Below are 13,199 nucleotides of genomic sequence, written 5' to 3' on the forward strand. Positions count from 1 at the left end.
TGCGACAATGTTTATTGTTAAAAGCGCTATACAAATAAACTTGATTTGATTTGATTTGAAATTGATTTCAAAAGATAGAGCAAAGAAAAACTCAGTCAGCATGAAATAACCTGGAAAATGAATGCGGGTCATTTTTGACCCATGTTGTGCATTAGAAGGGGTGTGCATATGTTTTGCATCAAAGGGTTAATGGTGAAACTTCAGGATTCTCACTTCACACAAGTTTCTCTCAGTTGTGTCTGTAAATAAATAAAAATTGCAGTCCTACAGAATGAGTCATGAACATAGTTACAGCAGACACCCCCCCCCCCCCCCCCCAAAAAAAAAAAAAACTCTACCTTCTTCAATAAATCACTGAGGGAGGCAGAAAGTGCTTGTTTTTTATTTTGTGCTAACTTTCTGTTGTTAAATTAAATATCTGGTTTAATTGTATTTTCAAATAAAGTGGGTTAATAGGACCCAAATGTAGAAAGCTATTATAGGATCATAATAAATGCAAAACTGAAGAGCATCATATAAATGTCATAATATAGCATTGAAATCAGACCCTGTTGTAAGTATCACAAGCCAACTGCAACACTGGATCAGTGCAGCGTCCCAGTCACACTTGTGTTGGGGTACAGAATAACGTATAACAGCCTGTCTACTTCTCATTCAGTGGTGCTCAGGCTACATGCCTGCAGGATTCACATTCACATATTTTTATACAAGTCACATTTTCACAGCCATTTTCGCAGAAAATACAAATTATTTTGTATTTTATAATATTGTTAAGTCATTTACTTCAAATCTTTGTATCGCTGATAAGGTTATGGTAGGAGTTAGATATTCTAGTGAAAAGTTGAATCATGGAAAGGTTTGAATTTTCTTTTTTTTTACCCCTGTTTTCATTACACTAAAGTTAGTTGATATGGGCTATACCACAGCTGGGCGCCCTTTGGTCACAGGTTAGTAGGATCTATTAACTTCTTTTGCTTAAACATTAACACTTTCTCCAGCTACAGCACACTTCTACACATTCTTCACACACAGTTCCATATTTTGTTTATCTTTCAGCTGCTGGTTTTTCCACTGACCTCTGAGACGAACAATTCAGTATTTAAAAAAATAAATAATAAAATAACCATGGCAATACAAAAAAGGTGTACACTCTACATCCGGGATCCATGAATTTGGAAAAGCTGCAAAATGGTAAATAAAAAATATCATGAGAATAAACATCTGGGGTTTTACAATATTAACTGAATGTGTTTTACATTTATAATATCAGCTATAAAAACAGCTGAATAAGTGTTATGATAATAAGAAAAAATATTTATCTAGATGGAGATGCAGGTGAAGATGACAATGACTAAATGAAAATTTATGGAGCTAGGAGTCTGCCAGAAAAATATCATGTTCATATTACATTAACACTCCAACTATGTCAGTATACCTAAAGTATAGTGCATCTGGAAATGCTGCTTTTGCTTAAAAAGTAGAGAGATGTAAATAGAAACATAATTATTATTAATAATAATAATAATAATACCATAGAATAATATGCATGTATATATAAATTTATATGCATGTGCAAGCATGCTTAGACATATGCATGTATATATAAATTTATATGCATGTGCAAGCATGCTTAGACATTTCTAATGGAGGCTGACTAGACTATTCCAGTTCATTGCATCCTATTATACTTGTATTAAAGAAAGTGAGAGCCACCAACTCCTACCTATTCTGTCTGTCGCCATCCTTATACTTGAGGCGATCCAGGACGCCATCAACTAGCTTCCATGAATTATATGAGTGATTATAGCACACCAGAGAGACCCAAACACTTATCTGGTGGCAGGTACACATACACACCTACAGGCAATTTAGAGTAGCCAACTGAACTAATCTGCATGTCTTTGGACTGTGGGAGGAAACCCACACAGAAAGGCCCCAGCTGGCCATTGGGCTTGAACCTTCTTGTCGTAAGGCAACAGTGCTAACCACTGCACCACCGTGCTGCTCTCCTACCTATTCTAATTGCCACCAATTCCCAAGTGAAAATTCATATCGAATTGAATTCAAATTAATTAATTGCCATTTCATGACCTTTGGTTAAAACTTTTTTTTTGTTCTTATATTAACTGACTTTCTCCAGATAAAATGATTAAACACTCAAGAGAACTTCTCCTTGTGTCCACGTAGGTTTCCTCCCACCTCCCAAAAACATGCCAGTAGGTAAATTTACTAAGATTGTCCCTTGTTGTGAATGAGTGTGTGAATGTGTGTAGGCATGGTGCCCTGCAGTAGACTGGCATGCCATTCAGGGTGTATTCCCGTCTCATGCCCAGTGGTCATGGGCTTGGCTCTGTCACCCTTACCAGGATAAAGCAATTACTGAAGATTAATGAATGAATAAAGATTAGCTTTCTCTCATATTTTCAGTGTGAGATTAAGCTAAATAACCAGGGTTTTTTTTTTCATATCTTTTTATGAATAATTCTGGAGTGCTATATATAAAAATAGCAGTTAGGGGATAGAAATGATAAAAGTTATCATGACTCCAATTGTATACAGTCTGTTCACTGTAAAATGCACATAAACTTATGAGCCAAATATTAAACATTATGTCAGTGGTTAGCTTGTTATACTTTTTAATACACTTTTAAGTATAATGTACTAATGCAATGAAATAAAATACCCCATCATCCTCACAGTACAAGTCGGAATTTCTACAGCTACCACCAACAAACACCTAGCATTTTGGTATCCTCACCCATTCCTGCGATCAGAACAATGACACAAGTCCACTAATCTTTAAAGCCACTCATTTGGGGTGGCATTTCTTTCTCTCTCGTCTTCCTCTTCCTGCTCCTCCTTTTCTCCTTCCTCCACCTGAGTGTCTGAGGCCTTGACATATAATGGGTGTTCAACAAACAGAAAAAAAGGACCGCAACCACACAGGTGACAAAAAAAAAAAAAAAATGGCACCTCTTATGAAAATTTTCAAAAGGAAGATGTTCAGATGGTTTATGCAGATAAAAATATAAGACAAACAATACCATTATGCAAAATGGGGTGTGATAAAGTATGAAAATGTGGTAAAGGATATACAGTGGCTATGCACTACCAATACTGACTTTGCCTTTCAGACAATGCAGCTAAAATGTTTAGTTAATAAATTAAATAGCAAAATTTTGAGTATAAAAAGAGCTCTCCAACCTTATTCTTGTGGCTCTGCTCAGCCCCCAGGCCCCCACCAGATGTGTGCAGCTCTTTGGACACAACACAGAGGAACTCAGCCTGGTCCTCTGTACCATAGCTGTAAGATGAGCCAATATTCACCATCTGCAACACCGTTAACAGATACAGCAAGAGGAGCAAGAGAAAGGGAGCCTTTTGTTAACAGACAATGATCTAACGCTATTTTCCTCCATCAAATGCCCTTAAATTAATAACTGTTTATTAGCATTAACCGTTGAACAGATTACTGACTGATGGACGTATTTTATAAATGCAAAAAGAATGCTTTTTCAACTGTAGTCTGAAAAGGTTACACCACATTGGACATGCAGATGTCATTTCATTTGTCAGATATGTTACTGGACTGGGTTCTGGAAGGGGCAACAGGACACTGGGATCAGGAAATCAACTCAGCATCAATCCAACCCACAGTCCAGAGCAGTCCGGGCCACGGCTTTCGGCAGGCACGTACGCTGACCTGCTCAAACTTCCAGCCGTCCGACATCGTGGACACCATCTGCGTCAGCTCCTCCTCCTGACACTGCAACACCCTGTAGACGTGCTTTGGAGGTACCTGCTGTAAGAGTAAGTACAGAGAGAGTAAAAAGAGATGGAGACAAAAGAAGAAAGAGGGGCTCTGTAGTGGAGACAAGCTGAAAGAAGTACATGTAGAAGCTGATAAAGCTCAATAAAATTGAGTGGGAGGCAGATTATGAGTTGCTACAGCAAGAAAAAATAATAATAAATGCATACATTTTTTAAAAATTGCATACGAGTCCCTTGGAATTCTGAAGATATCTTCACAGATTAACCCCCTTTTAACATGGGGTTTTTTTGCTACTTTTTTGGCTTGACCACTAGAGATGCCACCAAGTAGAAGAGTGGAAATTAAGAGGTATCTTCAATGTTTGCCCTCTTTTTTTTCAGCACTAAGACAGTACTATAATTAAAAGTAGCCAGAGTAGCCAGTAGCCTTTAATATCTCACGTTGTGAGTCTAAAAATCTAAGATCTAAGTTGACCCAAATGACATAAAATTACTTTTTTAGATTTTACAGTGGGCGGCACGGTGGTGTAGTGGTTAGCGCTGTCGCCTCACAGCAAGAAGGTCCGGGTTCGAGCCCCGTGGCCGGCGAGGGCCTTTTTGTGCGGAGTTTGCATGTTCTCCCCGTGTCCGCGTGGGTTTCCTCCGGGTGCTCCGGTTTCTCCCACAGTCCAAAGACATGCAGGTTAGGTTAACTGGTGACTCTAAATTGACCGTGAGTGTGAATGGTTGTCTGTGTCTATGTGTCAGCCCTGTGATGACCTGGCGACTTGTCCAGGGTGTACCCCGCCTTTCGCCCGTAGTCAGCTGGGATAGGCTCCAGCTTGCCTGCGACCCTGTAGAACAGGATAAAGCGGCTAGAGATGATGAGATGAGATTTTACAGTGTACCTCATTGAAGTACAAGAGCACCACAGTTTAGTGTCTTTTTCCAAATCCATCCACCCATCCATCCATTATCCGTAACCAATTATCCTGTAGAGGGTTGCAGGCAAGCTGGAGCCTATCCCAGCTGACTATGGGTGAGAGGCAGGGTACACCCTGGACAAGTCGCCAGGTCATCACAGGGCTGACACAGAGAGACAAGCAACCATTCACACTCACATTCACACCTACGGTCAATTTAGAGCCACCAATTAGCCTAACCTGCATGTCTGTGGAGGAAACCCACACAGACACAGGGAGAACATGCAAACTCCACACATAAAGGCTCCCGTCAGCCACTGGGCTCGAACTCAGAACCTTCTTGCTATGAGGCGACAGTGCTAACCACTACACCACCATGCCGCCCTTTTTCCAACTCATACGGACTAATTTAATTGTAATAAAGAAAGTTATGTACTACAGCTTTAAGATTTGAAATGAAACAGAATATGGTTGTAGATTCGAAGACAGATTGCTCATTACCTGAGAGGCCTTACAGTCACGTTCAAGAATCCTCTCTTTAATTAGTTTAATCAGTGGAGTGATGTTATAAAACTCTGCCTCCTCCAAGACACCTGAAATTACAGACAAACATATCAAAAGCGTATATTACACCATGGGATTGCATGTGTCATTATTCCATGTATCCTCATTCATTTTTTATATATGGAGTTAAATTCATCTCTAGTTTGCTGGATAATATGTTGCCATGTTGTAGAATTGTGCAAAAATAAGTAAACTAGTTTGAAACACTTGACAAGCAATTTCCTGTTTTGTTCCTTGTTTCCAGCTGTTGCATGAAAAGTTGGTTGATGAATTGGTGCATAAGCTATGAGAAAGGCAATTTGGCTGTCAATCTTAAGGGAAAAAATGGCTTTTGGACTTTTGTAGGCATAGTTTTCGATTAATTTGGGTGTGAGAATGAACTCTGGGTGTGAAATCGGGTAGGAGTAGATAGCGTAGGACACGTGATTATAGTAAAAGTTTTATGACATAATATATTGGAAAGGGATTGTGTTTTCGTTTGCTTAAAACTCTTCTTTGGTGCATTTACACCTAAATGTGCTTCAAATGCTTCCACATGTTACTGCTTTTGTTTTTAGTGCAGTTTATCATGTTGCAAAACATCTGCATACAAAACACATGCAAAACAAACCTTCTTCAGCCAGTTCCTTGTTGTAAACCAGTTTCCCATGTCGGAGGTAGTTGAGTATAGGGCCGAAGTATGTGGGGTCTCTGTCGATCACGTAGGCGCCTGTTTCATCCTACACAAACATTCAGACTCTCAGATTTTATTCTTGGATTTACAGTTATATAATTCTTTTATCTCACTATCAGACCCTGTGAGAAAGAGAATTTTAAAAAATGTGCATCTGAGAACCAATGAATAAGTGTACAGCTATAGCTGCAGGTCACATCAGGATGGTCACTATCATTGTTTTGCATGGCTGTGTGGCTGCTCTCTGCAGTGAATTAATCTTAAGAGCTCTATAGGTAACCTTTTCTTAGCTTGGAGATAAGGATGCTTTTTACATGATGTCTTGCAGAGTACATTAGTCCAGCTATTCTTACGCATGACGACTCAAAAAGAAAGGAAGGAAAGAAAAAAAGGAAGATGAAATGAGAATGAAGGAAAGAAAAAAGTAAGAGAAAGGTGACAGCTTGGACAGATATGATGAAAGAGTGTGTGTGTGTGTGTGTGTGTGTGTGTGTGTGTGTGTGTGTGTGTGTGTGTGTGTGTGTGTGTGTGTGTAAGTAAAAAGGAAAGAGCCTTTTGGGAGCATTCACAGGTATTCAAATATCTGGCTAAGCATCTGGGGCGTTCATTATGGGGGATGTTCATTCTGCGCTATATCCACATGAAGGCAATGAGAAAATATGAAAGAAAAGGCAAGCCTGGTTATATTTTGGGATGCAGAGAGCACCTTTGGTGGTGTGCAAGTTAGCGGACTCTAACTCTTGGAGTCTCGAGGGCAGTATTAATACACTACCTCAGGTTTGCATATTGAAGCCCATTTTACGCCAGAAGCTACAGTGCACATGCAGCATTAAACATGAAACATTCATTTGTGTGTTATGCACTGGTAAATTATTTGAGTTTGAATTTTAATTGACACCAGAGCATTGTTATACTCGAGTTACAGATAGAATTAACAGTCGGTTTGTTCTTGTTTAATCTCTATCAAATTAAATAATATAATCTTGGACTGAGGTAAAATTTGTGATTGTCAGTTACTGCATTCTTTCTTCTGTCCCTAAAATTGTAATATGACTATAGTATTTTGACAACTCATGGGGATGAAAAGAATGTTGACTGTCACATGAAATGTCGATTATTTAACCAACTTTACTGCAGCCAGGCTGACATACAGTATTAAGCTGACATATAGTAAACGTTTTTGTTGTGCTTTTAATATTTCTGTTTAGTATTCCTCTATAATACATCTTTCAAAACAAACAGGAGCCAACAACCGGATTGAAACCTTGCAGCCAACCTGGGCCTTTCTGTGTGGAGTTTGCAAGTTCTCCCCATGCCTGCGTCGTTTTCCTCCTACAGACATGCAGATTAGGTCAAACAGCTACTCTAAGGCTACATCCACACGACAACGGCAACGAGATTTTTTTTTTTTGCGGGTAAAAAAAAATATCGCGTCCACATGGGCAACGGATCAGTAAAATATCAGGTACATATGGCAACGCAACACTTGCTGAAAATGATGCAATACACATGCCACACCTCTACGTGCGCTGTAAGACGGTCCCATCGGAGACACCAGAGCAATAGAAGAAGTAGGACGCATGCGCATAAACCCCTTCTTCTACCCGGCGTGATGACTTGTTCTAGTCATGTGGTTGTGACATCATCGTAAACAAATCCGTTCTACTCATCCAGGCGACTTCGCAATGGCGCTGTTGCCAGATTTTTCCACTCTGGAAACCGTTCTCAAAAAATATCGTTTTGGGTGCCCCAAAACGCCGGTGCCGTGTGGACGCCAGGCCGAAACGATAAAAAATTTTATCGGATTCACCTGAATCCGTTGCCGTGTGGACAGGGCCTAAATTGTCCATAGGGGCCTTTCACCAATGTCACATTTTTGTTTTTCACGCAGTGTCTGCCATATTGCCACGCAAACAAAGAAACAGACGCAACAGTTAATAATGAAAATCGAGGTGACTACAGTCAGTACAATCTTTCTGAAATGATTAAAAAATTTATATTATGCCAGCAGATCAGGTTACATCCAAAAGCTGAAACATGCAGGCATCACAGATCCATATAATTTACCCACAAATGTATTTATTTCTGTGTGTGTGTGTGTGTGTGTGTGTGTGTGTGTGTGTGTGTGTGTGTGTGTGTGTGTGTGTGTGCACGCACATGCACACTGCTTCAAATGGGTTAAATGCAGAAGAGGAATTTTGCTGTGCTTGAGTGTACATGTGACAAAAATAAAGGCTTCTTCTTCTTCTTAATTTACCCACAAATGTATTTACAGTATTCCACTTGAAGAGTGTTTGGCAAACCAGCTACCGGATTTGGGATACCACAACATCCTGAACTATTTAGTATTTGAGATTTCTAAATACACTGGAGATGCTAAAGGCAGACAAAAGTACAGATGCCTACCAATATTTCGAGGCAGGTTTTGTGCCAGAATGTTATGGGAAATTCCTGATAAAGACAAATGCCTTATTATGACAAAGGTAAGCTCAAACATGGACTTCTGATAGTAATAAACAAGCCAGGGCATAGATCTAGCATATTTTATGCTGTTTAGCCTCGTCTACATTACCAGTACATAAACATGCCGCTAGTCGAGCCAAGCATTAGGTCTAATAAAATATATCGCGTCCAAAGTCCACATCCTGATATACATTTTAACATTCCACAGAGCTTTCACACTAACCTGATATAAAATATTCACCACACACACGGGAATGTTTTGCTGGCATCCAGTCTTCTTGTTTAACTACAGCTCGCCATTTTTCTCATCTTTCTGGGTTTGCTGGGAAGCGGTGAAAAGTTAAACCAGGCTTATCTCCACGTCTGTTATTACATCCAAAAGCACTACAGTTCTCTGGCATTGTTCTTTTAGATGTAACTTCTATAAGTTTATCTGTAGATGTTTACTGAATTGGGCTTATAATCACGTGTGTACACTTGTGCTGGTCGTCATTAAACACAAAGCTTGGCTGGCAACCTGGCAGGATAAACAAATCAGCAGTTATGATGACGTCATGCGAAAGGCCCCTATAGGTGTGAATGTGAGTGTGAATGTTTTTTCTTGTCTGTGTTAGACCTGTGATAGATTGGCAACCTGCTCAGGGTGAGCCCCGGCTCTCACCCGAAGTCAACTGGGATTGCCTCTGGCTTCCCTCATGACCCTGACAGATAAGTAGTATAGATAATGGATGGATAGATATAAAATTTAATTCTATAATTTTAGAGAATTTATCAAATATAAAATTATTATAGACCTATTAGCTATAATCAGTATAATTGTTTAGACTATGCTCACTAATAAATAATGTTTTATTTTCCACCTCTCAGTGAATTGAATATTCCTTCATGAACGCTTGCAGGGTTTTTTTTAAATCAAAATTAGGCAGAAGGCACGTCCCTAATTAGGATGCAAATGGAGGTCGATGTTGTTGACTTACCATTTGTACTCAAACCACAAATCTTTGATATTATGTGACAGTTTCATAGTAGACGCAGATTCGTTCATGTTATTCTGTGCACTCAGATCTATGCTCACTTCTACACAACACTGAGGAAGTGCCTGATGTCCTTATGTCATTGTTGAGATGTATATTGTCTGTTATATGTGTGCTATCCATTCATCCATTATCCGTAACCGCTTATCCTGTGCAGGGTCGTGGGCAAGCTGGAGCCTATCCCAGCTGACTATGGGTGAGAGGTGGGGTACACCTTGGACAAGTCGCCAGGTCATCGCAGGGCTGACACATAGAGACAAACAACCATTCACACTCACATTCACATCTACGGTCAATTTAGAGCCACCAATTAGCCTAACCTGCATGTCTTTGGACTGTGGGGGAAACTGGAGCACCCGGAGGAAACCCACACAGACACGGGGAGAACATGCAAACTCCACACAGAAAAGCCCCTGTCAGCCACTGGGCTTGAACCCAGAACCTTCTTGCTGTGAGGCAACAGTGCTAACCATTACACCACCATGTTGCCCTGTGCACTATTTGGGTTCTGTATAATCTGCAGAAAACTCCAAAGCGCGCTGCCATTTTATTTGACCAAATAACAAGTCATACACTTTCACCTATCACTCTTTGTTGTTTACTGACTGTTCCCCTCATCTGATGGACAGCTACGATCCTCTCACTGTTCTGAAAGACCATGAACTCTCAGGGATTTCTGATGTTTGTATTTGGCCTCTCTCTCAAACATCAGTCTCAGAGTTCCTTCTGTATTAGCTAGTGATACCTCTAGTGAAAGAAGATCCTACAATAACCCACAATGACCTACCCACACTTTTTCAAAATATACTTCCTGCATCATCAGCAGGCGATTTCCCTGGCATTCAATCACGGAAATCTTACTCTAAATTAAACTGTGCCACCAGTGTAAGAGATGCGTCAATAGTTAAACATGTCCTTTTGGAATTGCTGGCTTCTTTTGTTTATTTTATTAGCAATCACACTTCTGGATGCACAGTGAAACCCCAGTAATTAGGCAAAGACAATCTCAAGAACAGCCATGCACCTCTAGCATGGACGTGACTTGACTTGACAGCAGGCATAAAAGCACCTGTGCAAGAAGCCTTCACGGTATTAGTCAGTTGGGCTAATCTGTAGTCCTCAAGCTGTTAAACACACACACTTTTTGCATATTTCCTTAACCTGGGACAATTCCTTAAAAGACAGTCACACAGTGAATTAAAATATCTGATCTGTGTTAATGTTAAAATATCTGATCTGTGTTAATGTTCCTCCCTGCATTTGCACACGGAAACATCAACAAGTCCCTAGAGCCAACCACCTGCATCCCAAAAGAACTACCTAGTACACAAATAAAGGGCTTGTTTATATCAACATGGCATGGCGTATCAACACCGTTCCTGTTCTGATCTATTCCTTTCATTGCCACTCTGTGCTTCAATTATTTTGCCTCTAAAAATTTAGAGAAAAATTAGTCTGAAAAAGCCTTTTTTAACCTTACAGTGTGGACAACCACCCACTCACACCAAACATATAGGCCAGTTAGAGGATGAACGTTTCACAATTCAAACTGCTTAAGTGCTACATAAAGGTAAGAGAAACTATGGACAGGGCACACATCCTCCAGAAATATGAACCATCCAGAAAATTGCAAACCACACACACATATCACATTACATAAGTCCTTATTCCTATTAACAACAAACAAATACAGCCTACATGAGCAGATGCAGCAGGGGAGTACGAAGCGAAAACAATCCTTGAACATTTGGGGGGGAAAAAACAGAAACCAGAATAGAACTGAGACGGCTTCACTGATATTTTTGGATTGTGGTCTGGTAGCATTCATTGTGCCATGCCTCTAATCTTATTACAGAAGTAAAGCATAGACAGTGAGTTGCATATAACAGAGCCAGAGAAAGCTCTGCTTTATTACCACAGGCCTTTAAAAATAAATAAATAAATAGGTGCTCAGGAGGCTACAACCTGTTTGTGGACCTTCAGCCAAATGAGGAATAGCAGTCTGTGTGACGTCGATCAGGAAGCACGGGTATAACAAAGAATGCTCTCTGAAAGGGCAGTGCTGAAAGCATATGAAAAAGGTGCCATGAAGAAGAAAAAGAAGCGGAAAGAAGGAGAGGAGTGACATGACAGAAATGACAAAAATGGTGGACAGTGTAACAGCATGGTGGTCAGTGTGCTTGACCCCTGTCAAAGAGAGAGAGAGAGAAAGAAAATAAATAAATAATAATATGATGATAATAATAATAATAAAAGAAAATCACAAAAAGCATCAGCAGAGAATTCACAAGAAGGGTGAAAACCCAGGAAGGACATCTGTATGGGATGCTGTTGGGTGATATGAAGGATGGAGCAATGTTTATTTTCTATTAAATTCGCTCGCACACACACAAAATCCTTATGAGGACCTTCCACTGGTATAATTATTAATGCAGCTAATTAATGCTGCGGCTGCACAAACACTTTGTTAGTAGCTTTTTATTTTAAACAAAAAAAGAAAAAAAATGTCAGTTTTCCTTGTGGGGACTCCAAGGTCAAAATGATCGGATATTCCTATCCTAGTGGGGACATTCGGACACACACACACACACAAACACAAACACACAATGAAATCATTCTTCGTTTCCCAGCAGGTTCGGAGATATGAATGCATCACCAAAAAGAGACAGAGAGAGAGAGAGAGAGAGAGAGAGAGAGAGAGAGGTCTCATCTGCGTGATGGAGATGCTGAGCGGTCGGGATGCTGCACGAGCCCAGAGTCCATCATCTGACTCAGGACCATGAGCTCAGGATGCTGCGAATATTTATTTCTCCAAACAGATCACAGCCTTACCGTGTCAGAATGCAGGTCTTGCTGCTGACACAGTCGGTACAGGAAGGATGTTTGCTCTTTGAGCAGTGTCTGGCGCGTCGTCAGGAACACGGTACCGCCGACATTGAGCCGGACCCATTTACCGTTCGCGCCTCCTGGGGCAGTGACCCCAGCTCCGTTCCCCGGTGCACTGCTCTCTGTGCTGCTCGGGTCCACGGGTGCAGACGTGGGTGTCGTTGTTCCTTCGTTTCCTTCGCTGTCTTTGTTGTTATTATTGTTGTTGTTGTTGTTATTGTTGTTGTTTTGGTTGCTGTGTGCCGAACTGGATGTGTTTTCAGTTACATCCCAAGGTGCCGGCTTCTCTTTATCCTTCGTAGCCGTAGCCATTAGGCAATAAGTGAGTGGTGCTGATATACTGCGAGCAGGGCAGGGGAGGGGACAGGGTGATCCGCGCTCCGGGTCGCACAGCTCGAGCGCTCTCCCGCTCCGTGCGGCTCTGACTGTGGCGTCGCTGCCCGCTGCTTTAAACGGCTCCTCTCCGCCGGGTTGCCAGATTAGAGCACCGTAAACACCGTAGATAACAATCATATACAGTATATTAATATTCAGCATTCAAAATCAGGGACGCTTCTCGCTATTGAAAAGACCAGGGCCTGAGTCAGGTTCTCCTGGGGCTTGTATTATTTTTTAAGGGTGACTGACTTAGAAAGCTTGGGGAGGTTATACCTAACTTTATAAGAAAAAAATAATAAGAAGAAGTGACATATATATATATATATATATATATATATATATATATATATATATATATATATATATATATATATAGGCAGCACGGTGGTTAGCACTGTCGCCTCACAGCAAGAAGGTTCTGGGTTCGAGCCCCGGGGCCGGCGAGGGCCTTTCTGTGTGGAGTTTGCATGTTCTCCCCGTGTCCGCGTGGGTTTGCTCCGGGTGTTCCGGTTTCCCCCACAGTCCAAA

At 40.8% G+C, this 13,199-nt stretch overlaps 1 protein-coding gene across 4 annotated transcripts; it reads right to left on the reverse strand.

Moving 5' to 3' along the window:
- Positions 1-382: 382 nt before the first annotated feature.
- Positions 383-12,699, reverse strand: kctd17 (potassium channel tetramerization domain containing 17). Of its 4 annotated transcripts, none has more exons than XM_060938974.1 (7): positions 12,240-12,699; positions 5,848-5,956; positions 5,175-5,266; positions 3,704-3,799; positions 3,205-3,330; positions 2,759-2,892; positions 383-1,181 (listed from the first exon to the last, which is right to left on the reverse strand). In XM_060938974.1, exons 1-6 carry the CDS (start codon positions 12,603-12,605, stop codon positions 2,800-2,802), a joined length of 882 nt encoding a protein of 293 aa, XP_060794957.1. In that variant the 5' UTR covers positions 12,606-12,699; the 3' UTR covers positions 383-1,181; positions 2,759-2,799. The 4 variants fall into 4 exon arrangements, with proteins under 4 accessions (XP_060794957.1, XP_060794955.1, XP_060794956.1 ...); XM_060938972.1 differs by having other exon boundaries at positions 3,656-3,799; XM_060938973.1 differs by having other exon boundaries at positions 3,704-3,802.
- Positions 12,700-13,199: the final 500 nt, after the last annotated feature.

Source organism: Neoarius graeffei, chromosome 14, assembly GCF_027579695.1.
Source record: "Neoarius graeffei isolate fNeoGra1 chromosome 14, fNeoGra1.pri, whole genome shotgun sequence".
NCBI classification, from domain to species: Eukaryota; Metazoa; Chordata; class Actinopteri; order Siluriformes; family Ariidae; genus Neoarius; species Neoarius graeffei.

Excerpts from the sequence above, each read along its gene's own strand:
- kctd17 (XM_060938971.1), bottom strand. The coding sequence starts at position 12,605 with ATGGCTACGGCTACGAAGGATAAAGAGAAGCCGGCACCTTGGGATGTA. Across the intron at positions 5,957-12,239 it reads AAGACCTGCATTCTGACACG|GATGAAACAGGCGCCTACGT; the intron begins GTAAGGCTGTGA and ends ATGTTTGTGTAG. Across the intron at positions 5,267-5,847 it reads CAAGGAACTGGCTGAAGAAG|GTGTCTTGGAGGAGGCAGAG; the intron begins GTTTGTTTTGCA and ends CTGTAATTTCAG.